Source organism: Haemaphysalis longicornis, unplaced genomic scaffold (assembly GCF_048455015.1).
Source record: "Haemaphysalis longicornis isolate Haplotype H1 unplaced genomic scaffold, Haemaphysalis longicornis Haplotype H1 scaffold_12, whole genome shotgun sequence".
Lineage (NCBI taxonomy): Eukaryota > Metazoa > Arthropoda > Arachnida > Ixodida > Ixodidae > Haemaphysalis > Haemaphysalis longicornis.
In genome coordinates this window covers 105,479,741-105,507,537 of record NW_027526225.1, presented here as the reverse complement: position 1 = coordinate 105,507,537, position 27,797 = coordinate 105,479,741, and the positions used below count along the sequence as shown (strand labels likewise).

General features: G+C 46.3%; 1 protein-coding gene across 2 annotated transcripts in view; it reads right to left on the bottom strand.

The window, feature by feature from the left end:
- Positions 1 to 2,022: 2,022 nt before the first annotated feature.
- The window catches only part of LOC144163192 (vitellogenin-6-like), a 69,265-nt gene continuing 43,490 nt past the window's right edge, over positions 2,023 to 27,797 (bottom strand). The window contains exons 17-25 of one of the 2 annotated variants that reach the window (XM_077694023.1): positions 27,037 to 27,340; positions 18,435 to 18,644; positions 16,959 to 17,222; positions 16,154 to 16,291; positions 14,520 to 14,765; positions 11,657 to 11,957; positions 9,137 to 9,294; positions 6,154 to 6,393; positions 2,023 to 2,963 (exon numbers count right to left, since the gene is read on the bottom strand). In XM_077694023.1, coding sequence (XP_077550149.1) covers positions 2,799 to 2,963; positions 6,154 to 6,393; positions 9,137 to 9,294; positions 11,657 to 11,957; positions 14,520 to 14,765; positions 16,154 to 16,291; positions 16,959 to 17,222; positions 18,435 to 18,644; positions 27,037 to 27,340 — 2,026 coding nt within the window. In that variant the 3' untranslated portion in view covers positions 2,023 to 2,798. The remainder of the gene's footprint in view (positions 2,964 to 6,153; positions 6,394 to 9,136; positions 9,295 to 11,656; positions 11,958 to 14,519; positions 14,766 to 16,153; positions 16,292 to 16,958; positions 17,223 to 18,434; positions 18,645 to 27,036; positions 27,341 to 27,797) is intronic. The other variant, XM_077694024.1, reaches the window with a different exon arrangement.

Here is a 27,797-nt window from a genome sequence, read left to right as displayed (position 1 = left end):
GCCGGTAAAATAATGAAAGCTAAAACGCTTCAACTCGAAGCATCATTTTTCACTAAATAACATACGCCAGATATATGATTCAGAAGAACCGTATCTGGAGCTGAGACTAAGTAAAAGACCCTGTCGTCACTTTGTTACGACGATGTTTTCTTAGTGTGTACTCTGAGTACGGAGAATCCTTTATGGAGAATGGAGGATTTAAAGCAATGAGCATCGATGTGGAGAGTTATTCGCTCTTTAACGCACTGCATTGTACTAAAGGATATCGAGGTGTGTATTCAAGGGGAAAATTAAAAAGGTATAGTCACGGCAGTTTTGTGGTTCCTGTGGAGTTCGTTCTGGAACTCCTTACACTTGAAGGCAATTGTTGCGACTTGAAGGGGGAAAAAGTGTGCGCCTAGTGAAAAGGCGTGTGCCTTGCATGGAAGATCGGCCCTGTGTTGAGTAGTACCTGCCTTTTCGGTGTGGGCCGGGCTAATCCAGAGGCGTTGCTGGAGGTTCTGATCCTGCTGTTAAGAATGTTGAAGATGAAAAAAAAAAACTCCATCCCGGAGATGATGTCAGCCGGTGTTGCACACGTGGGTTGAGGGTCCTTACTTATTACAAGTGAGGGCTGAATTTTATCATTAAATTGACTGAGGCCTACCTTGGGCGTGTTAATCCGCATAATCTGAAGTTTACCATCAAATTCCCTCCGTCTGATAAATTACATTTCCTATCTAGATTTGCTGCTTTGCTTTAAGGTTTACCATGTTTGTTTAATGTACCAACCAACGTCACGGAAACTTCTGTATTTTAACTCAGTCTACACATAACTAATTACCAGTAGAATTGCCTTGCCAAGCTTACGGGTTATCTTGACATGATCACGTTGCGATACTGTGTCTGACGTGTTTAATAGGGAAGTTATCTGGATAAAGTTGGCCCCATTCCCTGGCAGCGCTTTAAAATGGCGGCTGAGAAACTCATCGTATGAATAAAGCAGCAGGGCCACCCTGCGGAGACAACACTGCCCAGGGAAAAAAACGTAAACGGTTTTCTGCATCGTACGATGATATACGGGCGAAAAGCGGAGCGGAACATTTCGATTTTCTTGTGTTATTCTCTATTTATTCGAAAGTGGGGTCATTTGCGCAGAGGTTTAGAGATGTTTGGAACACGCTTATGCTGGAAGACTGGGATGTCACCATGCAATGCAAGTGACTCGCTTGCTCTACGCTGCCCAGCTGTAGTGAGTGCACTGACTCTGTTTGTCTCGCCTTAAGACGCACATAGTCCTAACAGGTCACGGTGTAACTTTAAGAATGAATGGGGCAGTTCACAATCCATGGTCGGCAAGTCTGGTGTCACGTGGCATTGAACGCTCGCTCACCCAGCCGGCGCAATGCGTTTACAAAATGGCAGGTTTCAGCGTGCGCTTACACTGGCCAAGCGTAATCGGTCGGCTCGGGAATACGGCTTAGCATGGGACGGTTTTGTCCCGTTATTGCTTAATTGTCACCATAGCTGCGCCCTAATATTACGACAAGTCACGTGATCATCGCGCAATGTTTTTTTGTTCGTTCCTTGTCTCGTTGGACTCTCTGTTCTCTGGGGCGCTGCTGGACTTGCGCCGCCACTATTTTCTCATTCAAAACTCAGAAAGCAATCAGCGAGAAACGATGATCTTATTAATCACGGTAACGTTTTTACTATATTTAACAAAGAGCATAGAAGAATGAGCAATTATTACCGACAGTAACCACCGTAATGTATGCATATGTACCCCAAAGCAGCACTGACATTGTGAACAGTCAGGGACACTTTCATTACTGACACCACCCCTGCTGGAAGGCTCAAGTCCGCGGCTCAATCTCACGTATGGCACAGTGTTCTGCCATAATGTTTTAGCATAGCGGGTAGCATGCGCTACCCGCTATGCTAAAACACTCCAACAGCAAAGCCGCAAAGCTGCTACGACGGTCTTGTGCCATGTGACCACACGATAAACAAGGAACACAGATCCGCCCTCAGCCTTTAGGTCTTAGAAACAGACTTTTTTTATTGGAAACACAAAAAGGCAATGGGTTAATGGCAGTGCACATCAGGAAGAGAAAGATGTATCACAAGCTTGTGAAGTTGTGCTGCGGCCAGTTACAAATCCAGTGGCCAAAGTACCGCCCTTAGTTTTTTTCAATGCCGTCTTAACTATTCCAACTTAGGCAGTGTTGCTCTCTATCATCCCCCGCCCCCGCCTAGCTACCTTCGGTGCAACGACACAACATGCCTTTGACAATGCAGAATCTTTTTAACACGAGAGTGTTTCATTCCCGGATACACCCAGATTTCCCTGACGTCCTATCCGTCACGGAAATGACGCCAGCACAACGAAACAAACTGCCTGTAAAGGGTGCACGCCCGCACAAAGAGTCTTCTTGCGGGGAAGCAACCTTTAGTACTAACTTGTACGTTATACTTAGGGTTGTTCGTTTTTGGGTGTTATATTTTAACACGAAAGTGTTTCGTGCCGGGATACAGCGAGATTTTCCTGACGTCATATCCGTCACGGAAATGACGCCAGTACACCTTTGCCGAAGCGACCCGCCAGCAGGACGTCGCTCGCCAAGCACATCCACAAGACAGCCGCTGACCTGGACATCATGCTCAGATGCAGAGTGCGCTGTACATTTCACTTTCGTGTTTTACCGATTCCTACGAAAGAGGAATCAACCAGTTTTTTTATAAACAGAGGTGGAATAGAGCGTGGCACAAAGTCGACAAGCTTGTGATAAGTCAGTCAGTCAGTCCCTCAGTTAATATCAATCAGTCGGGGCATGGCAGTCCGGTCCGGGCACCACGTAGGTCTTGGCGAATTCGGTCGAGCTATTAAACCTGTGACCATCAGGCCCGGTGAGGTCAGTGCTCTTGTCCGAATTGTAGTCTCCGCAAATGCCGCACAGTTTGCCGCGGTAGAAGGGAGCGACCTGAAAGCGAGCAGTGACCGATGAATTGTTAGACCCCATCTGTACAAAAAGCATTTAAGAGGCCATGAAGAGAAAATACACGTTTAGTTCATTGAAAAGGCTCCTTTCTCCCGCTAACACTGATACAACTCAACCTCGCTATAACTAACAGTGATGTAGCGATTTATCGGCTATAGCGAAGTAAATACAGACTTTGGTTGGTCGCGCTTTATTTCAATGACACCTATTCTTTTATAACGAAACTGAAACCTTGAGATCCACGCAATATCGGATATAACGAAGAAATATTTGACCAGGAGGCTGACAGGCTAATTGCAAAAACCGCCCGTAGTCCAAAACTGCAGACGTATAAAAAGGCCCTTCTGTTCGTGGACACTGTGGAAAACTTCATTCTGCTCAGTTCTGTGAGTGTCCGCCAGACAAAGGTCACATCCTTCATCAAATAAATAAAGACCCAGGCCTGTTTTGTGAAGTAAACCTTGTTCTACTGTAATTTCACGTACTGATCTTCCGGTTCATTGAGCTCGAACTGCAACAAAGACAAAGGTAAGGGTTACCTTGTTTATAGTGAGTTCGAAGCCTCAAAAATCATTTTTGTATCAAGCATTATTGCGCGAGCCAGTTTGTCGATTTGTTAGAGCGGATTTTTACCTGTACTGTTACAACGAATATCGGATATAACGAACTAATTTGCTGTCCCGATTTTACTTCGTTATGACGAGGTTCGACTGTACCAATTTTATCGCAAACCTGGAAAAATAAGGGAAATACTTAATAAAACAGTACAAGCAGTGGCGACTGCACAAAAAGTTTTATAGAATTGCTCTGCGCTGTCACAGAATAATGTTTCGATTGGCAGCCACCGCATATCACCGCCAAGAAACGTCACTGGGTGATTAAGGTGTGGCCCCCAGTGTCATTTGGTCCTATCACTTGAATGATAACGTGCAGTTAACACACTGACAACTGTTTTTATCGCTGGCCCATATCACGTCACAGTGGCGCGAGATTTGAAACATTTTCAGTATTTTCTTTTAGTTCTTTCGGGGTGCGAAGCTCCTTCCGTTGCATGAATGGCCTGGTATAGGTTTTTAAAGAGGCGGTTACCGAAGTCTAGTTTTTCTAAATTTGCGTTAGTTTTATTCTGTCTTCGTGGCCCGTTTAAACCAAAGGGTGTGGAAGTGCAGTTGTGTATTGATTTTGTCGCTGTTTTTTTTATTGGGATAGATGAGGGGTGACACATTTCTCCAAATCTGAGATTTCACGTGCCCTATTTCTTTTATTGTCGATTTGTTCTTGATGCTATAGGCGAAACATTTATGGTGGAATGCGGGTCGGTTATGGCGCGTCTACGCTTCGGAGCGGCAGGTTTAAAGCCTATTAGAGCTCATGACGCTGTGAAATTGCACAATACACCGATGCAGCTACGATATGAGTGATGATCGAGGTACCCGCCGTCGTGGCTCAGTGGCTAAGGCGTTGTGCTGCTGAGCACGAGGATGCGGGTTCGATTCCCGGCCGCGGGTTCCGATTTTGTGATGGAGGCGAAAAGAACGCCAGTGTGTAAGATGTTTTGGCGCACGTTAAAGATCCCCAGGTGGTCAAAATTAATCCGGAGCCCTCCGCTACGGCACGCCTCATCGCCTGCGTTGGGTCGGCACGTTAAACCCTACAATCAATCACCCAATAATTGATGTACAGTAAACCTTCTTATATCAACGTTCTCTGGACAGAAAATGTACTTCGGCATAAGCAGTACTTCGTTAAAAGTGATAAATACTCCCTCCGCGTGCCCTCCACTGCTGATAGAATAAAAAAAAAGCTTAGAATAAAGTTAAAATTCCAATAAAATGATTTCGCTTTAACAGTGTTTTACTGTATAACGGCCACCAATTGTGTCCCAAATACAACCATACTTGGCAAGGTTCACAGATGTCAGCATTGTTTACCACGAGAAAAATTGAGACCATTTGAAGCAATCTTCGCTGGGATGCAGGGGTAGCAATGCATTTGAAATACGAAGCTTAGGTAGCTCAAGTTCCTGTCAACCATTTATTCCAGCTCAGTGTTCTGAACAGTCATTCGGAATAGGTCTGGGGAGAGCGTCACGTGGTGAGCACTGGATATGTAGAGTATGTGCACGTTTAAAACTTCGACTACCTTCCAGACGTGCAGTACAAGATAAGATAAGATAGCTTTCTCCTGAGGAATGTCGCTGGAAAGGCCAATGACCCTTCAGACTTAGGAACGAAAACATTGGAAGGGGCGATTTCAGAAAATTGCTTGCCCCTTGGTTCAAATCCATTCAGGAGATGTTCTTGTACTTTTGGTTATCACAGAATGTGTGTGTACGCGTGTGTCTGTGAGAAAAGCAACATAAATTAGAAATCCAACAAACATAGAGCGAGCCACAAACTCGACACACGGTTAAAGGAGCACCTTCAGAACTATGCATGATTGCATCCCACACAACGAACGCTGCCTTGTCACGCCCCTGTGGTTGATTCTAACATAGTTCGAAGCGACAGATTCAAAGAACGTTCAGAGCGAGCCCGACCGTGACGTAAACCAGCGTTTGGGAGGTACGTTAGAGATCACAACCGTTTCATCTCAATGACACAACCAAGATACCATGAAATGCTGCTTGTTTTCATTCTGAATTTCAGTTCGTTCTATCACCGCACCCTACTTGACGTAACAGTTGTAAATAGAGCCTTGCTTAGAGGAGGACGGGTGGTGTTACAACTACAGTTACAGTCAGTGAGTTCGGACCGAAAAGGAAGTAACTCGAAATGAATAGATTTGACGTGAAGGAAGGAAGGAAGGCGGAAAAGGAGACAGAAAAATAGGAGGAACGAAACAAGCAAAGAAAGCAGGAAATAAAGATAAAGGAAGAAGAAGAAGAAGAAGAAGAAGAAGAAGAAGAGAGAGAGAGAGAGAGAGAGAGAGAGAGAGAGAGAGAGAGAGAGAGAGAGAGAGAGAGAGAGAGAGAGAGAGAGAGAGAGAGAGAGAGAGAGAGAGAGAGAGGTTTAAGAAAAGGAGGAAAGAAGGAAGGAGTTTCTGTTGAGCGCCATCGGAAAGGTTGCCGCCCTGACTGAACGCCATTTGATTGAAAGTTCTAAGCTGTATACGCCCCGCAGGGAGCAATGCTGAGGTTTCCCCAACAGGTGATGTGCCGTTATGATCTGACCTGGATGAAAAGCAAGTTCCCGTCGGTGTTGATGGAGATGCCGTAGGGCTTGGACACCAGCTCGAACCAACCCCAGCGGTTTGTCTTGACCTCGAAGAGCTCCGCGTCGTGCGAGGTGTGACTGTAGGGCCTCTCCTTCGTAACCTCCTGCGCGGTGCCATCCACCAGAAGGGACAGCCCGGAGGCTTCGCTGGTGGGCAGAAGTTCAATCTTGGTCGTGTGGATGAACAGCTTCAGCGCCTGCAATTTCGGAAAGGCGCACACAGGGATGTACATCAAGGTGCACGAACGACAATGACCCGCCGCGGTGGCTCAGTGGCTAAGGCGTTGCGCTGCTGAGCACGAGGTCGCGGGTTCGATTCCCGGCCGCGGCGGCCGCTTTTCTGATGGAGGCGAAAAGCAAAAACGCCCGTGTGTACCAGATTTCGGCGCACGATAAAGATCCCCAGGTGGTCAAAATTAATCCGGAGCCCTCCACTACGGCGCGCCTCATCGCCTGCGTTTCCTTCGGCGCGATAAACCCCACAATCAATCAATCAATCAATCAATCAATCAATCAACGAACGACAATGGCAATATCCGTTTTTGGGCACCGACGCAGTAGATAACTGTCTGTCGAACAACAGGCTTGCCAGTCGCGTCTTGGTTGTAATGCAATCGGTTTCCAAAACGTCGTAATATAAAACAGCTTTATCCACCATGTACGTCGCTTACAGGTAGTAACTTGGTACCATGATTACATTTCTTATGCGTTGAGCAACCTCAGCGAGCCCCTTTTGTTCTTTCCAGGTTGTCAGATATTAGGCCCACCGGGGCACTTGAAAAACAGAGTAAATACGCGAGAAGTGTATTGTTTAAACCAAAGTGTTCCCCTTTTTTGATCATTTTTTTCCAAAGGCCTCATAATGTGTCTCTCAAGGTTGCGCTGTATTGATAGTGGACAGTATGTTGAGAGGAAGAAGCGCCCTGGTTGAAGGCTGGCAACGAAAGTCATCCCTCATTCACGCTCCCTCACTGTCTATTTCACCCACGTTGCTTGTTTAAACCGCCAAAGCCGGCGGATTACCCATCGGCATCGCATAGAAGGCTCTCCAGCGTTAGAAACACTTTCTACGGAATGCCTAACAAACTACTTCATTCGCTAATATTACGCGGTCGCACCTGGCTGACCAGATGTGAATTAACCAATACGAAACAGATTTCAGTGGGCAGCAGCAGCGTTTCTGGCCCTGCATGCCAACCCAAGGAACGGCTGTAAATGACCCCAACTCCCCTGCCGGTTTTACAGAAAGCCTGCCTCATTTTCGATCACTTGAAATCTTACAAATAACACTGGAAACCCTAATATCAACAATGCCGAAATCAGTCATGTCGTGTGCATATTAAATATTCTAATTCCTTAACCCTACTGAAACGTTCCGTGTATTCTAAATTACTGAAATACGGAGTTGACACAGACTATAGAGCGCCGGGGCATAGATAAAGAAGATATTATTTCTACATAAAGTAAAATCACATGATTTCTCAATATAATAATAATTGGCGCAGTTTTCACGTTTCTGGCATCGTTTGAGACCGAAATCAGGCCCCATATATTTTCGGTATACGAAGGATACGCGGAATTTACACCGAGAGTGATTTGGCGTTTACAGCAGTAATATAGAAGTAAAAATCGTGTCAAATTTTTTGAAGGGCATGCGCCCTTTTTTGTCATGTCCTCCTCCTAAACAAAAGTCTTGTTGTATAGCGGGGTTGTGTCATGATAGGTAAGAATGCCTTGTTCCCGTAATTCCGTATATACGAAACGTTTCAGGAAGGGGTATGGTACTACGAACGTGTCATGCAACCCGCTATCATTATTCATGTCATAATATCGTCCATTCACTCTTTGTAACCACCAGGAAGAAGTTTTACGGGTTAGCGAGCTATGAGCTTAAAAGGAGTCATGAAGACAAAACACACGTTTGGTTCATTCGAAAGATCGCCTCGTTAGAATCAAACTGACACAAATTTTAACGTAAACTTCGCTCAAATAAGCTATATAATTAGGAAAAAAAGGGAATGGCCATGCGACCCACTAGCTGATTTCCCGCAACAGAACTTATGATGCCATACCAGCCAGCTCTGCGATTGGCGGAGGCCGGCAAAAGCATACGCAAATTAGGTATAGCTTATAAGCTTACCGAACGAGCTAGTTGCTTCAGCAAGGCTTGGGAGTGGGCTAGTTTGTGCTTTAACATCTCGAAGTGCAGAAGTGCGCAGCCTGGCACCAAAAATTAGAACAGGGTGAATTACACAAAAACACTTGCGCCTAACCTTGTCTGTTTTTGTGTAATTCACACTGTTCTACGTTCTCGTGTCAGGCAGCGCACCTCTGCACTTCGAGAGCTATTTGCGCTTAAATTTAGCGCACATTCCTTTTATATCAGTAAGAATGAGGGGACAAGCAGTGGAAGTTACGAAAGTACACGTAAACAGAAGTACCGATGCGTGCTGCTGTTGGTACTGCGCGCCCTATGCTTGGTTTAGCTGCACAGCACTGCGGGGCTTTTGGGTTGTCGCAGACGACACTGGCCGATTGACGCAAGCAACGGTCTCTTACTTAGCCATATTTGTCGAGCGAGCACCATGTTTCAGAAACGATTATCTTCTCCCAGAACAAAAGCAAGCCAGGATGAAATACGTTCAGAAACAAACCTAAGGCAGAAAACTGCTTGCAACGGTATGGTGGCGTCATCTAGGTTCACTAAAGGTAAACGAGGCTTCGGAATCGGCTGAAGAGTTGTCGAATATTGCAATGCTTTTATATGTGATAATTTCTTTCAAGAATCTCCTCGACTGGAGGCTGGAAGAAGAAGGGAAATTGAATTCTAGAGGGACTTCTGATACTGCAAAGATCACCGGGATCTAGAGCAAAAGCGATATACTCTTGTACGCTGTACGTGCTACAGAGCGTGTGCTTTTTGAGCAGAAGACGCCATACCTTCTTGAAGGAAGGGTTGTTCGTGGCCCGTGCAAGGATGACGAACCGCTTGTTAGGCGAACAGTCCCGGGAGATCACTTTGTAGCAGTCCGTCTCGGGCAGGTGAATCAGGGAGCCGTCGAAGGTGCGGACATTGTTCGATTGCAGGTCGCAATACCCTGCATAATGATAAGGTGTAAATAATCAGATGACGTGTTGTGAGCGGCGATACGATGCGTTTGTGTCGTTCTGATTCGCTGCTTGGTTTCTCCGGATATCGTCTTCACAGCGCCACGCATTCCGAAACACATCGAAAGGTTGCGTGACGAACGGCAATCGGTATTGTAAAATATTCGTGAAATATCTGAATCGGCGGTCTGGGATGGCCGGGAGTTGCTGTTTGTACAATAGGGGAAAAAAGCTTTTGCAACCACAGTTTCAGCTTCCCATATGAGCTTCCTCGCTTACAAATTCTGACCTCTCAGTAGCCTAGCAAAACCACTGCAGTAAAATGATATTCGGCACAAAGCAAGAAGTCAACGTGAAGATTAAAACACTCAAAGAAATTTCCAGTATTCTGAATATTTTGTGTGTAATTCGCTGTCAAATCTTACTCGCCATGCATTTCTATGGGATAGTTTCCCTGGCTCAGGAACCTAGTCGCGCAACGTGCGAGACTTGAAACTGTGCACAAAGCAAGTTTTCACCCACAATATTAGCTGCGAAACAACGGTTTACATTTCGCTAAATAACTACGGAGTAATCACTGTTGAAAGGACTGCCATGAGCGGGAGAGCTGCACATGCATGGCATTTCTTCACTGCTTCAGAGTGATACACCGGGTTTTCGTTTGTAACTGCACGCCAGGGAGCATCATTTGTAAACGCGAAGGAGGCGCTTGACTATCGTGCAGAGGGAGAGAGAGAGAGAAATAACTTTCATTTGCACCCGTCTTGAATGACGAGGGAGGGGGCATTAGCCTAAGACACCCGTTCCTCCCCCTAACCGTCGGCCGGAATCCCTTGGTATTCGGCGGTGGTCAGGACGAGACCGGTGACTTTGCGTTGCTCAGCTTTGTGGTTGAGTAATAAGGTCTCCCAAGATTCCACATTCCTGTTCGGGTCTCTTTATAGGCCTTTTCAGGTGCTGCGGTACCCTCTCTCGACTATTTTCGGTGTCAACGCCAGGCTGATACTGAAAGTAGTCAAGAGATGTTGGCAAAGCCGCTCCAGCAAATCACTGCTTCGCACTTGACAGCTTGCACGTTGAGTGGAACTGCTTTAATTTTTTTTGTAACTGCACGATAGTTATACATGGTCTCGACATGCCCTTCCTATAACTATGCTGCAGTGATCAAAAAATTAAAGCAGTTCCACTCAACGTGCAAGCTCTCAAGCGCGGAGCAGTGATTTGCAAGAGGGGCTTTGCCAACATCTCTTGACTACTTTCAGTATCAGCCTGGCGTTGACAATAAAATTAGCCAAGAGAGGCCACCACAGTACCTGAAAAGGCCTATAAAGAGACACTGGAATAAGTTTTCTATAATTCGTGGTGCATTAATTCATGATTTTTCTTGATATCATGTTACTGTGCGCTTATTTTAAACCTAGAAAGGGCAGCCTCCGAGGTTAAACGCGCAGCGCGAAAATCACACCTCACATTTTGCATGTACGGAACGTGGGCTCGACATCAGCTTCACAACGCGAGCAACCCAGGTTCGATCACAACCCAGGGTAAACGGTGATGTTTTCGAAGCCTCTTTTCGGTTGCGTTACGCCGATCGACTATGATGGCTAGGTACCATGACCACGGACGAGCTACGACGACGACACGGGCCCCTAAAGTGCTCTGCTCGTAAAATTAAGGTAGTGTCTATTATCCCGCCAACCGTGAGAATTACCGTCAGAAATTGCTCACAGCAGTCGCCTCTCATTTACTAAGCACGTAACGTGGAGATTTTACGGGATAAATATTTCCAAAAATCCGTGTTTGCAGCTGCCCCTGTAGCGCTGTGGTATAGTGCTTGGATTTAATCGAAAAGGCTCAGGTTCGAGTCCGACATTGCAGTGTTTTTTTTTAGCTTGCAGAATTTTTCGGTCATCGTGATTTTGTTAATACTTTTTTACACTTGTTATTGCTATACCAAAAGACCGACGCACAGGACTTCTAGAGTGGGTCGAATTGCGTTTAATGTAGGTTGTGTTCTGTGTCGTTAAGCTGGGTTAGATTAGGTTAGGTTTGTTGCAGTTGGGCTGGATTTGGGTAGGTTGTGACGCGTTCGGTTAGGTTACGTTAGGTTCAGTGAGGTTAAGTTATGTTAGGTTACGTTGGACGTAATATTATTCAGGAAATTTTAGGTGAGCCAGTTTTTATGGAAACTGCCGTGAGAATTTCCCGGAGTAATTCTCACGGCTGCCGTGAGATTAGACGCAGCCTAAAATTAATCGTGTGCCACATCCCCCACGCGTTTGTACCCAATTATACTTCCCAGCCAAGCCACACGGCTATCGCTTTTCAAAGTTGGGTGCAAGAGATACTCACAATGCTTATAGATCTTGGAGTACTCTCCAATGTTCGTATATCCGAGCAAGGTGTACACCTTTGGCTCGAGCAGGCGAGTGTAGGTGGGCACGTTCGGGTGGTGGAACCGGCGCCCGTCCTCGGTTTTTATGATGATGTCTGTGTGTGGCTGCACCCTCTTGGTCCACCACGGCACCTGGGACACCACGTGGAGCTTGCCATTCTCGCCGGTAAAGTGTGAGCGCAGGACACCCAGGAAGCCACCCAGTTCCGGCGTGTGCATGTTGCGGCTGCCGTAACTCGGTAGGAGGCACTTCAGCAGCTGTGGAAAAGAAGAGAGGTGGCAGGGTGGGAATCACAACTGTTTTTGCTACATGGAGTAGAAATGAGATATATTGGGTGAAACTTCAGCTGCCAACAAATACAAAAGCTACAGCGCTGGAACAGGCTGTGCACATGCGCGTGAGTTGATGAGTTGTGGTGCTGTATGTAGAAAGCGCTCGTCCAAGGAACCGTTGGTTATGGCATCAACAAGTGACAGCGGAAATATTCTAAAAAAAAAATCGGCCGCGTATCTGCTTCTTTCGTTGCAAATGTCGATGTAAGACGACAGTCGACTGGCGCCCCTGGCAGGCAAGTAATCCCTTCTCTTTCCCGCTAACCTCTCATGCTGTTCCTCTCCAGTCTCGTTCCTTCGAAGATAACAGGCTAGAGGTTTGCTCAAGTCAAGTAAAACTTACCGCGTTCTACTGATCCAAGTAGGGTGCCTCGATGCCAGCGCCGCAGTACGGCGGAGACTCGCGTGAATCGAGGCACGCGACTACAACGTTTATAGAACCACGTTGCCCTGCTCCACGAGCGCTCCAAGAGGAACGCGAAACCTATCTACTGGAACCTCTCGTTGCTGTTGCCATTTGATTTTTTTTATTTCCGCCAGGTTGCGCGGGAAACAGCAGGCGAGGGTTTTTGCAGTTGTAGTATTTTGTTTGCTATCGCAAAAAGCAGGCATCCGTAAATTTTCTAATAAAAGAACACTGCAAATAGCACTTACATATTTATTTTCTGCCTTATATTTGCGCAATATCTTGTTCTTGTCCAACAATGTTGAGAAGTATGAAAATTAACACCGGACTTGGACGTTTAGATTTGTCTGTGGGTATATAAGAATTTTGCGCAGTATCTGTGTTGCTTTGGCCGGCAGAATGAATCAAGTGACAGACAGACATACCGACATACAGACAGGCAAACCAAAATTTTCCCATTCGAGCAGCCCAAGAAAGACTATCGTGTTTAAAAACTGATAATTTGGGTACGATATGTTTCTGGAGGGGATTAAAATGTGCGACTACGTAACTTGCAGGGCGAGTGCGAAAAATTTGGGTGGTTGCTTTTGGGGATTGTGGGTCGTGTATGTAAGTTTTTCTGTATATTACGTGCGAATCCATGCTACACAATTGTGAAGGCCCCACGTCAGCTTTTGCCAGTGTCGTTAATCTTACGCATCGCGCGTATTTTCAGATTTAGGAGGGTAAGAGCAGGTATGCTTGAGCGCGAGCGATTTCAAACGATGGCTTGTACCCAAGGCTTCACACCAACGAGTTCGCTCGTGAATAGTTTCACGCGGAAGGCCACATTCCCGGCAATTGTCTCTGTAAATTAGATGGTAATGCCATTTAAAAACAAATTTCCCTGGCGCGGCAGTGTTTGTTTCTTTCGTTCAAGCCTCAAAAATCGCATTTAGCACACATTTCACTAGCTTTTTATGACACTTGTATAGTTAGGAGAGTTACTGAGTCGGAATTTGTAGGTATTGGGTAGAAGAGGCAAAAAGATGGTAAACTTTAAAGAAACGGAGGAAAGGCTTAAGAAAGGCGTCCTCACTCCGGGATGCCTTTAGCTCGGCCCGCGTCGACAGCCCTTCCGATCAAGCGAAGCTGATCTTCGAGGCCAGGGCTGGCCAAGACACCTTCTAAAGTTCTGTTGAAAGGTGGAGGTTTGTGGAGGGTCTTATCTAACGTAGAGTTGTCGCAGCCCCGCATTATGCCTTTGTGGGACCCGGTTATCCACAGCAGCGGCAAAATAGAGAACATTTTGTGGGATCAAAGACGTGCTTCCGCGTGGGGTGCGGGCGGGTATTAAATTGCGAGGGTTAACCTGCGGGTGGCGGTGGGTATTAACCTGCGGGTATTAAAATATCCGAAAAATTTTGTTACTGAAAATAAGAGCGTTAGGCTTAGCATGCAATGTTCCGCACCTTGCTCACACCAGATAAATATTTATGAACAACAATGTCAAAAGGATCGATAATTTCTATCGGTATAAGCTTTCTAGTTCTTTTAGAGTAGAGCAAAACAAAAAGGACAAGCCCCCCCCCCCCCCCCCCCCCCACACACACACACAAAAAAAAAACTAGCGAATTTAACAGAAGCCACCCCCTCTTATAATACCCTCCACCCTGTATTCTGGAAGGTCTCCATGGGTGTCGTACAAATTATGGAAAACAAATGCTAAAATAGTGTCTCCCTACAATGGTAAATTATTTGTGCAATGCTAACGCTGACCTAACCAACATTTCCTTCAGAAACTTGCGCCAAATTGTTGTTGAGATTGGAATGTAGCCATTTTGTTGTATCTGTCACATTGTTTCAGATTTTCCTTTTCTGGTGTTTACTGAAAACATGTCTACTGCCCTGTTTGCCGAAACTGCCCCGGGGGTAATCCGGGCCCGTCAAGCTGTTCCCAGCTTTTTTTCCTGAATACTTTATGTAATGGCTACTACGCAAATAAAGGGTAACTGAAAACTGAAACTGAAATAACCCTTTTCTGGTCCTTGTGTGGTGAAGAACAACGAGCGATTGCAACGAAAAGTAAGACAGGAACTTACGGGTTTGTAGTTCTTGTACTCCACGTTGGCGGTCAGTTTCCCGAGGCGGCTGGAGAAGCGCATGAGCTTGAGGCACCAGTAGTTGTAGGGGACGCCCTCTTTACGAACTTCCTGGCAGTAGTTGGCTATCTTTTGCAGCCAGTTGGGCTTGGCTCGGCTAAAGTAGAGTGGCTTGCCCTCGGAGGCGGCCAGCAGCTGTTGCAGGTCGTCGTCCGTCTGCGTGAACTTGCCGTCGATTGTGATCTGCTGGGAGAGTCGTGGCGCGCGCCGAACGTATCGTGAGGAGAGACCTTCACACTAGCATGAACTTTTTAAAGAGCCAAATTATGAAATTCCGAGCTTCCCACCGCCCCTTAAGGGAGCTCAATAACGTGTCATGTGTTGCTTCCGCTACTTCCGGTGCGGGTCAAATGAGAGCGTGACTGCTCACCCACTTGTGGGATTGTAGGTCTGCACTTGTCTACATATATATATATATATATATATATATATATATATATATATATACATATCAATGTTGCAGTCGTCATTGCCAGTGCTATTCGGCTTTTTTCGAAATATTTAATAGGGCCGAATGACGTGTGCTTGTCACGTTTCTTTGATTCATTGATAAATAAGCGAAAATATAAGTCGAGAAAAAATCCGCCGTTTTCCGGGAGCGGGAAAACGGCTCCCGCTCCCGGAAAACGGCGGATTTTTTCTCGACTTATATTTTCGCTTATTTATCAATGAATCAAAGAAACGTGACAAGCACACGTCATTCGGCCCTATTAAATATTTCGAAAAAAGCCGAATAGCACTGGCAATGACGACTGCAACATTGATATGTATCTTTACCGAGTCCCTTGTCCCGTATATATATATATATATATATATATATATATATATATATATATATATATATATTGTGAGACCAGTGGTAGCCTCGTTTGTGGAAGTTCGTAGCGCTGAATGGATTGTCCCACTGGAATGCAATCATCACTGGCGCCCGGTTGCGGCCACGGCTTCTTCATCTTTGTATATACTCATCATCACCGATTCTTCTACCTTCTCGAACTATCATCATCGGATCGGTAACCTGGTTCGGTCGCCATCTTGCCGCCTTGCAGCTCGGCCTGCGAATAAAGCGGTTTGCGCGTACTGGTCTGCCTTCGCCTACCATAGGCCTTACAATATATATATATATATATATATATATATATATATATATATATATATATATATATATATATATATATATATATATATATATATATATATATATATATATATATATATATATATATATATATATATATATAGCCCGTGCTGTTTCAAATTTATTCGAAAAGGGAAGCAACCGCTGGAATTTTCTGGCTGGCTAGTAGTCTAGGCAGAGAATAACACAAAAACATGCTATCAATTTTTATGCAGTGAAAAGTTCATGCCTTCAACAGGCCACCAAAAACAGTCTCACACTCCTTGTGGTTCAATGCCTCATTTTCTTCTAACGAAGTGTAAACTGTTTGGACCGAAGAGGCACGTTCAGTACTCGGTATTTGCAATGAAAAATGCGATTGCAGCTTTTGCCCAGGACGGATGCCCTTTTGCGAAAAGGGACTTAAGAATTGGGGTAGAAACATGCGGTGCCCTACGCTAGATCCTGATTCACAGGTGTCTCCGTAGTGAAGGTCCAGCTTGGCATCGACGTGACTGTTCTGGTAGAATGTCGCCAAGTTGTCGGCCCTGGTCCAGTCGGGCTCCGGGAACTTCGCTGATACGTCCAAGCAGATCTGAGGAACGATGCAAAGCAACAGGTAGCGTGTGGTCGTTGTGACAATTCACATTGTTACGCTTTTTTTTTTCTAGCACGAGAAGGGGTAACTTCTAGTAAACTTAGGGTAACTTCTAGTTTGTTTGCGGTTTCAAACAAAATTCCTGTATGATATTAGTTCCACTCGTGTCCCTGGGGTATATGTAGTCACCCCAAACCGCTGGGTAAAATGCGTCAGCGGGAGATATAAGGGAACACTTCTAAATTGCAGTTTGTTGGCTTATTTTTTGGTATGGTCTGCACCCACTTCACATTGTGACGTAACATAAGTGATGTAGCCCAGATTGCAGTATTAGAGCCGAAAAAATTGTTGCGGCTTCTAAATCGTAGGAGTATCAACCATGGCGCCGGTAGCAACTACCGTCAAAATAGTCTAAGCTACAAGAGATTAGGGATATTAGTGGGAATGATTGTTGTTTATAGCCTTCCCTTGAGTGTTTTTATCACTGCCAAGGTGTCAACACAGATTGACAACGTGGACCGTACGCAGAAATTTCAAGTCCCATCAGCTTTTCCTACAGATGCCGTAAAAGCGGAACTATACTTGATCTGGCATAGGGCCTCGCGTGGTGACTTAAGAAGCGCAGCATTGTCATACAATCAGTACGGGTGCTGGGCCCAGGTACCTTGAGTGCGCTGTGCGGGTCCTTGCTGAACTGCGATCTGTCGTAGAAAAACTGAAGCTTGTGCTTGAACAGGTCGTGGCTGAAGGAGTACCTCAGCTCGGACGCCACGAAGCGGTCTTTCGACTCGCCCCTGAGATGCATATCGAGCTTGAGCACGTGCGTCGACGGCACCTCGGCGTCGTCGCCGATTTGGTCGTGGATCGAGAAGTGGCTCTCCCGGGCGTCGTCGGGCTCGAGGAAGTTGTACGAAAGCTCGATGTCAACCTTGGGAAGCGGAAACAAAAACACAGCGAATGCATGACTAGGGCCTCAAAATAAATACAGTAAAAGCTCGTTAATTCGAACTCGAAGGGGATCATAAAATTGTTCGAATTAAGCGGAGTTTGAATTGACGGGAGGGCGCTAGAATGAGTGGAAATTGCGCACACTGTGCGGGCACTACTCAAACAAGCCACCTCTGGGCTCGTTATCGTGAATTAGTCGCTATACACGTTCGTGGCCGGTTATTTCTGTTTCGTAAATAATAATGACATGAGCCGGAGCACTGGCGCCGGTGGTGCAGCGCCCTTTCTAGAAGCGAAGTAAGCTGTTGCAGGAGCGTAGAACGCTGGCCATGCTGTTGTTTTTCTGTTTCGTTGTGTTTGAATCTCTAGTGAATTTGGTTTGGTTTAGATTTGCGACCCATTGTAATCATTCCGGGCAGACTTCTTCTGTGAGCAGCGATGGAAACCAGGGGATCATAGATCGAATTAACCGTTCTGGATACCGACGCATTCGAATTATCGGGACTTTTTCATTATTTAAATATACAGGGCTGTGCCGGGACCAGGGCGTGAGTTGGAGTTGACCGAAAGTTCGAATTAACCGAGTTCAAATTAACGAGCTTTTACTATTATCACTAACCATAGTGACCTTGGTATTGCAGCGCTCCCTTCGTACCAAAAGGAGCTACAAAGTTAATGAGGAGCAGCTAATTGATTGCATGTGGGTTGTCTTTGCATGACCGTCTAGCGTATGCGCTGCCCGCCTCGCTATGGCGACTAGGGACAGTAATGTGGTGGGTGCCTCTGCAGTATACAGAACATGAAATCAGCGGTGCTCAAGCACACATGGCTCTGTTCAGCGGGCAGTAGTCATTCGAAGAGAGTAGGTGTGGCAGCTACATCAAGCATTACTTCCGTGCGATCATGGAACCTTTCCATATGGATACAATCAGAAGTGGCGCCGAGTGACACGAAAACTTACGAGCGAGATATAGTTCCCCACATACAGCAAATTGCAGCATGTGGTTTCCAAGATTTTCCTCTCCTCCCTCCCTTCATCCCATTAGTTCACTCGATGCTTCATGACCCAACGCGTAGACTATCGTATGCTTTGGTTGGCTGCACTAGGAGCAGTAATACCGGTTGTCACTCGCTTTTAAAGTACAAGTTGCAACTCGGAAAGAATTTGAAGTGACTTCAAATTCTCACTCACAGCCTTGGTGGCATCCTCAGCGGTGGGCATTATGTACATCTTCACGTTCCGCGGGTGCCAGTGGGGGTTGAGCATGAGATAGTAGAATCGTTCGCGCCAGGTCATCTCGTGGAACAGCTCGCGCAAGCTCTCCTCCAGGCCATGGTCTATGAGATGACCCTTGACGTTCAGGCTCATGCCGAGCAGTTCGCCGAAGTAGTTGCGGTCGAACTGCGTACAGAAGAAAGCCAAGTATAAATGTAGAGGGACTCAGTGGGACAGAATTCAGCGGTTTCAAGATTGAGACAGCAGTGCGAACGCCGCATAAAGTTTGCGTGCGGGAGCATTTTTTGCATTAGTACACCCGGATTTGAAGGACAAACCGAAATTAAGAAGCTTTACTAGAATTTAGATTTTGGGGTTATATTGTTTCGAATTATCATGGGTTTTAATACGTGCGAGGCTTGATATAAATTAAGAAAATCTGAAGCAATGCTTAAAAGCAGAACAGTGGACCAACCATGCGTATCTTAGTAAATATAAGAATAAGTGAATGAGCGCTAGAGGGGGTGCTTTTGGAAAGCTTCATCAGCAAGTAGGTTACGTGTGTTACTGCAAAAAATGGTATACAGCCAACGTGTACTTCCGGTGCTGGCTCGCGAGGCAGTATTCCTAATGCTGGCCGAATCTTCGTTACGACACCAGTAAGGAAACTTCAGTCTGGTAATAGAGCCATGGAAATATCAACAGGTGGTACAAGTCTTAGGAACAGGAAGCTAGCGTGATCGATGGGGAACAAGCTGTGCAGAACACATCCTGGCTGAATTTAAATGAAAAAAAAAACAGTGATTGATTCCTCTGTCATTGAAATCGATAAAACACGAAAGTGAACGGTGCAGCGAAATCTGCAGCGCGGCATGATTTGCGGGTCGGCGGCTGTCTTGTGGGTGTGCTTGGCGAGTGACGTCCTGCTGGTGGGTAGCTTTGGAAAAGGTGTACTGGCGTCATTTCCGTGACGGTTATGACTTCAGTGGAATCTTGGTGTACCCCGGCATAAAACGCGTTCGTCTTAATATATAAAACCCGAAAACGAACAACCATAACTATAACGTACATGATGATGGTGATGATGATTGCTATTGGTTTCCCCTTTGAAGCGGGGTGATGACATGTCATCTTACCAAAAAGGACTAATACAACCATGCTTTACACTCTTGGTTTAATACTAGCGCTGCTTAGGGCAGGCACTAAAGCTTATTAGGCCCGAAATACTTTTTTTTCCTGTTACAGGTGGTAACTGTCCTAGGCAATAATCCCCTCTCTGCTTTTCGTCCACCAGCATTCTAATCTTCTTTTCGTCCCTTCGACAGCTTTGAAGTTAACTTCCTCTCTGATACCCTTAAATCCTAGGGCTTCTGGAAGCCCAATATTCCCTTCATGTAGATTTGGATGGATACCCTCACATTCTAACACTATGTGCCGCATAGTGTCTGTTTCTTTTCCGCAGACCATGCATACCCCATCATTTTGTGAATACTTCCCCACAAAACTCTTAGTTTGCAGGCAACCTGCTCTAGCCTCAAAAAGCAAAGCACTGCCCTGGGAATTATCGTAGAAATTTTCCTTTCTGATGTTCAATTTCTCAGCCCTGTACATCTCTAACGACGTTTTAGCTTCCATTTTTTCCCTCCATTTATTCGTTTCAATCTGTCTTGCCTCTTTTTTGGTTACCTTGGCTGTTTTGTATTCTCCACTGTTCTTTCCGTATTTCATCGTTAGCCTTCTGGTCTTTCTTAATCACTGCGTGTCCACGCTTTTCAAGTATAGGTACCTAAATACCTTAGCTGCCCACCTTCGTTGATCCATTGCCCTCAACCTCATCTCAAAGCATATTTTACTCTGTGCTTCTCTAACTTCAAACGACGCCCAGCCCATATCTCCCTGAACTGCTTCGTTACTTGTTTTTCCATGCGCGCCTAAGGCCAAGCGTCCTACCATTCTCTGGTTTACTTCCAGGCCTGATAGAACGTCTGATTTTAAGCAGAGTACAGCATTCGCAAACGTGAGACCCGGAACCATTACTCCTTTCTACATTCCTCTTACTACTTCATATCTGTTATACCCCCACAAAGCTCTATGCTTCATTATAGCTGCGTTTCGCTTTCCCTTAACCTTAAGTTGCACCTCGTGAGTTCTTAAGTAGTTATCCCCATCGTTTATCCACACTGCCAAACAAGTTAGCACTAAAGGTTGCTTCCCCGCAAGAAGACCCTTTTTGCAGGGGTGCATCCTTTACAGGACGCTTGCTTCGTTCTAGTGGCGTCACTTCCATGACGGATATGACGTAAGTGAAATCTTCGTGAATCCCGGAATAAAACACTTTTGTGTTAAAAAATTCTTTGTGGCCCCGATATGTGATGTGGAGTACCGGCAAGAGGAAAGCCACACAAACAACAAAATGGCTTTAAGAGACGGAATTAAAAGAACGATCATACAAAATATTCGGTGGGATTTGGCGATGAAAAAATTAGGGGGGAGGAGTGTTCAGGATGGTTTGGGGTGGCCCAACTTAGCAAGCGTTGATTGAAAATGGGAAATTTAGTCCTCACTAACTGAACGTCAGTAGGCTGCTGACAACGGTGATTGTGATAATAATTACAGTAGTTTATAGAGGGTGTCACGAGAGTAATTGGAACACTTTAAAATTTCTTCCTTGGCGAACCGTGCTCAAAGCCGAATTTTGGGGTTTATTTTGTTTGAAACCGAGAACAACGACGGTACTTATCTGTTTATTCTGAAAATAAATAAAAATGAATTTCGCGTATGGGAAAATGCCGGCCGATTTTGACGTGCAAGTCAGTGCAAGCTGATCTTGGAACGATGGCGCCACCTGGGGTATGCAGAGCGAAACGGACGATGTGGATTCACGCTCATTCCACGGCAGGAACGAGCCAAATGGGATAGCAGACGATCACAAAATGGGAAAGCAGGTTTTCTGATCGTCTGCTACCTCATTTGGCTCTTTCCACGGTAAGAAGAAGCTAAATGAGGTAGCAGACGATCAGAAAATCTGAAAGCAGATGAGGAAACAAATCCAATGTTTATTGGCAACGCATAGAAAGCGTCGCATTAAAAAACTTTCAAATTCCTTTCAAGAGACCGAGGGTCTCTTCATCGCGGGCGCAATCTCGACGCATGGGCGTTTTCGTTTTTTACTGCCATCAAAAAGTGGTCGCATCCGCCGGGGTCTAATCGGCGTCCTTGGGCTCAGCAGCGCTACTCTTTACGCACTGGGCTACCCCATAAACCTAATTAAAACAGTTCAACTACAAATATTCGTCAGTCACTGAAGCTGTTTTAGCGCTGCTTCTCTCTGGGTAACCATCGTACACGACGGCTTTCATCGGCACGCAGCGATTTAGTTTTTTTTTTTGTCGCGTCTTCCTCCATCGCGGAATTCACGGTTTTCCCAAACGCCGGCCAAGAGCCGTCCATTCGTTCTTCGTGCAGACTAGAAGGTGGTTGCCGTGGTAACCAATTGTAATGACTTGCGATGATTTCAGTGATTTCCGATGCAAGTGCTCGCGAGCTGCCTGCGACAACGGCGGCGACACCATGACGTGGTGAATTTGCGTTTTGTGCCCGACGCCGTTCCTTGCGCGGCTCGTCACATCTGTACACACGCTCTCTCTTTCGTTATTTTTCTTTGCCTCACAATAATTCTGTCTAGACAGACAGTTGCCGTCGCTCGCAGACGATGTTTCAACTGCAGCGCCTCTGCGATGCTCGGGCTATCTTCGTTACCTTCGTTACCGTGCTTGGATGGGGGACCGATTTAAGTAGTTACCTGCGTAGAAACGTCGCATTAATTGTTGGGCATGCCTTCCTTGACGGGTGTGTTAGTTGTGCCGATATGTGTGGCAGTGACAGAGACGTGGTTCAGGTCGTTCCCTCTGGGCCAAACGACGACTGATATCCGCCGGTGGTGCTGCGCAGTTTCCGTCGCGTATTCGCTGCCCTCTGAACTGTGGTGAAGAGAACTTTCGCGCTGTTTGGAGCCTTGAAAAGGTTGCAACTGGTTAGGCTTACCATTTCCAAACCAAATGTTGGTGGGCGTGTTGGCCGCAACAAAAATTTTCCGCGGTGGTGGCCGCAGTGCGCGTAAGGTTTGTTTAGTGTCGGTAACAGTGGTGATTGAGGAGACTGCAGGCGAGGAGCAACTTGGAAGACGTGTTGATGGGACTAGTGCGTTGACTAATGATGACGACAATACAAGGTTTTTCTTGCGGAACTTGTGTGCCTCCGTCTGCCTCGAAGGATGGGTCAGCATGGAACCCAGCTTTCCGGTAAGTTTTAAACCGTCATTTTCCACTGAATGGAAGTGTGCAATCCTACCATGAGCAGTTAATGATAGCCACATTATCTGCGGCAAGCTGGTTAAGGAAATAGCAGGATTTTCTTGCTGCGAATTGTGCACCTTCTTGCGCTTCGTGTTCTGTGACTGCGTTTGTGAATTACTCTAAAGCTATGTTCAAACTACCGATGTAAAAGCCATATGGGGATCTATGGACGTAAAAATAATGCCATTTCACACGTTTCGGTTGGCTGAGACGTGAAATCACGTCGTTTAAAATAATTATGACAGTAGCGACAACAGTATGAACCAGGCCTAACACATGTCAGCAAATACAGTGTCAGCACGCAAATGTTTCTAACGCCCTCTGTATTTTTGCGATTAGAAAACCGGTTACTACGGTCGAAAATGGCTTTCGCGAACTCTCGCCAAAACTTCAACATATATTGCATATAAACGCATATATATACCTCGTGAAGTGCTAGCGATAACGCCGGTGTCACTGTGACGTGGCGAAGTTGGGCTTTGAGTGCAACGTCATTGCGCCAAGTGAAGTGCTTCGTGAGGGGCCCGCAGACTCTTTGTCGCTGATGTCCAGAAATGTGGTCGCTTTGCGTGCCTTCGTATGGAGGATGCTTATTAGATGCAGAGCATCTGATTCACTCGCCTTGTCCCTCCGGCGTCGTCGTCGTTGTTGTCGGCGTTGTCCACCCCTCTGCCATTCTCCTCGCCGCGCGAGCTGCGCTCTCCGCCGCTCTCCGCCGCTCACCCCCTCTCCTCTCCGATAACGAACACTCTCGCGAAGGGCATTGGATTGGATTTGATTTTATTGGATTGGATTGGATTGGCTTGGCTTGGCTTGGCTTAGCTTGGATTCGGTTGGATTGGATTTGGATTGGATTGGATTAAAGTGGATTGTGTTGGATTACGTTGCGTCATAGCCGCGGCACGTTGCGTCATAGCCGCGGCAGACGCGCTGGGGCCGGCGCATGTGCAATACTCTCTCTTCCGCGGTTTCCTCTCCTTCGGGCGCGCTGCGCATATAACCGGTGTGCCGTTCTCCGGCGAAGCAACATCCACGCTTGGCTCAAACACCTAGAGTCCACGCCGCTTTACAAGTACGCCAACGTCGTCATCGACTGGGACCAGCTTACGCAGTCCCCTCAACGTTATGAGCGCTATAAAACGCGTTCCCTTCGCCGCTCCGCCTATGCGTCGCATCTACACAGGGGTTCCCGCGAGGGGAGGTGGGAGTTTTTTCTTAGCAGCGTGGTTGACATTCCTGCCTTTCCTTTAGCTGGTTTATTCCTTCGTTCCACTTCGAGAACGCGAATGCTCCTGCAGGAAGGCTTTTGAAGACTACATTCCTTCTGGGGCTTTACTTAAACAAGAAAATTTCCGTCTATCTGTCTGTGTGTCCATTTGTCCGTCCGTTCCTCGATTCAACCAATCGGCTAAAAATGAAATTATCCCTTCACAAGTAATTATGACTGCATAGACGAAGATGATACCAATGATTCTGCTGCTGCTTCTGATGTTGACGTGATAATAATGATCACCCCGAATCCTGTAGTGGTAAAACGTACTTTGACACCATAAAGCTCTCCATGCGGGAAACACGCTTTAAACTAAAGGGACACTGAAGTGATTTGTAAACATTGGGGGATTACTAGCGCAAATTGTTGTCTGGAGTCTGTAGGCCATGTTTCTACAACCCTCACTGCGTTTACCCGCCTTTATTCAGTAGAAAAATTATTTCGAAAATGCTTTCCTCATCTCTGCATCCTGCTTGCCCATTTCCTATGATGTTTAGTATGACGTCAAAACAGGATGGCTTGGCTTGACTGAGCTACTGCACGGCTCGCCGACCCCCCGACAGAGTTAGTCGGCCCAGCGTTTAGTCGGTCGGCGGCGGGCGGGTCGTCGTAATTGGTTCACTCAGTTGAAACTGAGCCACGGCGCGTTCGTACCAGGAAGAATTTGTCGTTAGTTTGTCAGTTTGTACAGTTTGTCAAGCTCTAAGTCCAAGTAACTCTACACAAGCCACATGTGACGCTTCGCTGACTGATACCCTAGTAAAAAAAATCTAAGGTCAGTTGAAGGCTGAAAAGGAGTCAGCGAATCACTAAGTCAGTGAAGTACTAAGAAATAAAAATCAAGTACAGCGCACAATCAGGCTGCAGGAAACAGTTTTCGCCCTGGGTGAACTAGCACAGGGGTCAGCACAATGACCACACATTTGCGAACGCTTTTCCGTCTAAAGAATTCAGTTGCTAGACACGAGATATTGTGGGAATTTGGGGACGAGCGCTATACAAAACATAGTCATCTGAGCTGCTAAAATGCAAAAACTAAATAAAAATGTAAGCTGGCTATACATAATATACTTTATATTTACTCCCTTGGCATCGCTGGCTTATGACCGAGTGGTCTGGAGCACTAGGTACATTGTTTTTGCAAGTCACAAGTTCAAATACCCGATAGTGAATGCTAGGAATTTTGAAGTCAATTTATTTGTTTTTGGGCTATGTTTTTTAAGCAGAATTCGCCGTTTTTGCGCTTTAACGTGTATTGCTTCACGAGCGAGTTCGCAGAATGCGCGGAGACTGACACTAATGTACTGGTGAGTTCCCGGTGGCATGGTGTTGCCGTAAGCACCGACTGCTTGCGAGCACAGTCCCGAATAAAGCCGACCCTTGGCCTGGTGCGAACACGCCTCTTACGACACAGGCACGAGCCAGGAAAGTTCCAAAGATGGATGAATGCACTCCGCGTCTGAGGTGACGCGGAGTGCATTCATCCAGTGCGTATGCCCCCGCTAGTGATTGTTACAATTCCAAGACGGGCTGGAAGGCTTATCTGACGCATTTTACAGCAGAAAATATGGTAGAAGCCCGGCATTCCGATAAGTGAGATATCGACAATGCACATCCAACGATAACGTCGGATGCCAAGCATGGTGCTTCACAGAACCGAAACCGAAACTGGTTTGAATTGCACTCCTGGACATCGTCCAATCACTATAGCAACTTTAATTGACGCCACTGCTGTTGCTGCGGCCGCCGCTAACCACGCGTGATAATTTTTCTTCTGTGATGCTTTATAAAATGAATACTACCTTATAGCCTGGATAAACGATGAAAAGTGTGTTTAGGTGAACCAGTCTACGCAGTGCAAACAAAAACAGGTGCTTGACAAATTCATTTAAGTGTCCCGTTGATGTTAAAATGCTGTTTCGACAACTCTATTCGGTATTTCTCTGAGATGGCCTAATATGCTGCGGAGACCACGTGCGTTGATCAACGGATACATTTAGCACAGCATGTCTGTTCCTTGGTAGACATGCTGACTTCACCAGGCGATATTCGCGCAGTTCTTAGAGCATAACCGATAAGCTGGTCCGATGCAAGGCAAGAGAAAGAAATTAACCATTTTCTTCGGTACAATCTAGCTTTTGACGCTTCTTTTTTCACTCTTGTCCCTTTCTTTCGGGTTTATGCGGCGGTGTCATTCTCGTGAAATTGATTGATTGCGGATTTTAGCACGCCCCAACTACACCTCGGCTATAAGGCGCGTCGTAGCAGAAGACTCTGGATTAATTTTGGCCACCTGCATGTCTTTAACCTGCGCCGAAATCTCGACACCCAGGCGTCTTCTCATTTTCGCTCCATCTGAAAAGCCGTCACCGCGGCTATGATCTAACCCGCGTTCTTAGGCTCAAGAACAAAACGCCTTAGACAGTGAGCCACCCCGGCGGGTAATTCATTGTAAACAAATATCATGACTTTCGTTTTGATATAACAACTCAATGAATACACAGGGGGTGAAGCAGCAGTCAACAAAGTGACGTGCGCAGGCGAGCGTCGGGGAGTCGAATACCGCGGCGTCTCCTCTGCAGGCTTTTATCTTTCGGCGCGAGCACTTCTCGAACCGTCGATTTAGATCCAGAGCACTGTAGATCAAAGAAGATTATTCTAGGCTAGTGACGTTAGGGCGAAACGCTCTCCTTAGAAGAATGAGATAACCCGTGCGGCATAAAAATAAATAAGGCAACACCCGCTTCTTTTGGGACACAGATAACCGAGCCGGGCGTGGTCGGGCAGTAAAAACAAAACATAAACAAACCCAATGCATGGTTCGCAGCAATATTACACTATCCCCATACATAGCGTATCTCTTTGCCATCGGTAAAGCTGCATAAATCAGCAACCTATTGTTTGTGTTGCGAACTCGACTCGGAAACCTCTCCCAGCGTTTATGCTCACTTACGTGTTTTAGTTCTTCCGGTTTATAGAGGGGAAGCGAACCCTGGGCTATGGTAGTGGCCGCCTTGGTGGGGTCCGAGACCATGTCAAAGGGCAAGATGAATGTGAACGGCTGTGAGTGGTGGTTGACCACGTTCCAGGGCAGGTGCGTGGGGCGGTGCAGGCTCAGCTTTCCTTCCAGGGGCGCCACAGTCACCTTGAGCTCCAGCGGCCATGAGATCACTGTCCTGTCGTCGGAGGCCGTACCCATCGACGATTCCAGGAATGGAAGGGCCATTCCAATCGACTTTATCGTGCGAGTCTCGAACCTGCCCGGGGAGGGAGAAAGTAGACATCGGTAAGCTAGTCGGCGGGGGCAAAATGCACACAACCCAAAACTTGAAATAGCCTTGCCGGTACTCTTCAGCATGCGAAGCATTTCTTCACGAGCTCCAGAAGGTTTTCTTTACATTGTTTTTTTTTTTAATTCCAATTTGAGGTGGCTGTAACCGTTTGGTTCCAAAGAACACCTCAAGGGCAACAGCAACTATACTATACTTACCTATGAGAGGTACATATGCATTCCTTCTCTATTGTAATAATAATGGATGCAACTAAGGTCCACCTAATAACAATGGATGCAACAAGGGCCGCTAGGGCCCACGGGCTAACGACAGCCATGTAACGGGGAAGGCCAGGTGACTTCCTCCCTCTAGAATCCTTCCGTTTACTACTCAGGGCAACAATCAATCAATCAATCAATCAATCAATCAATCAATCAATCAA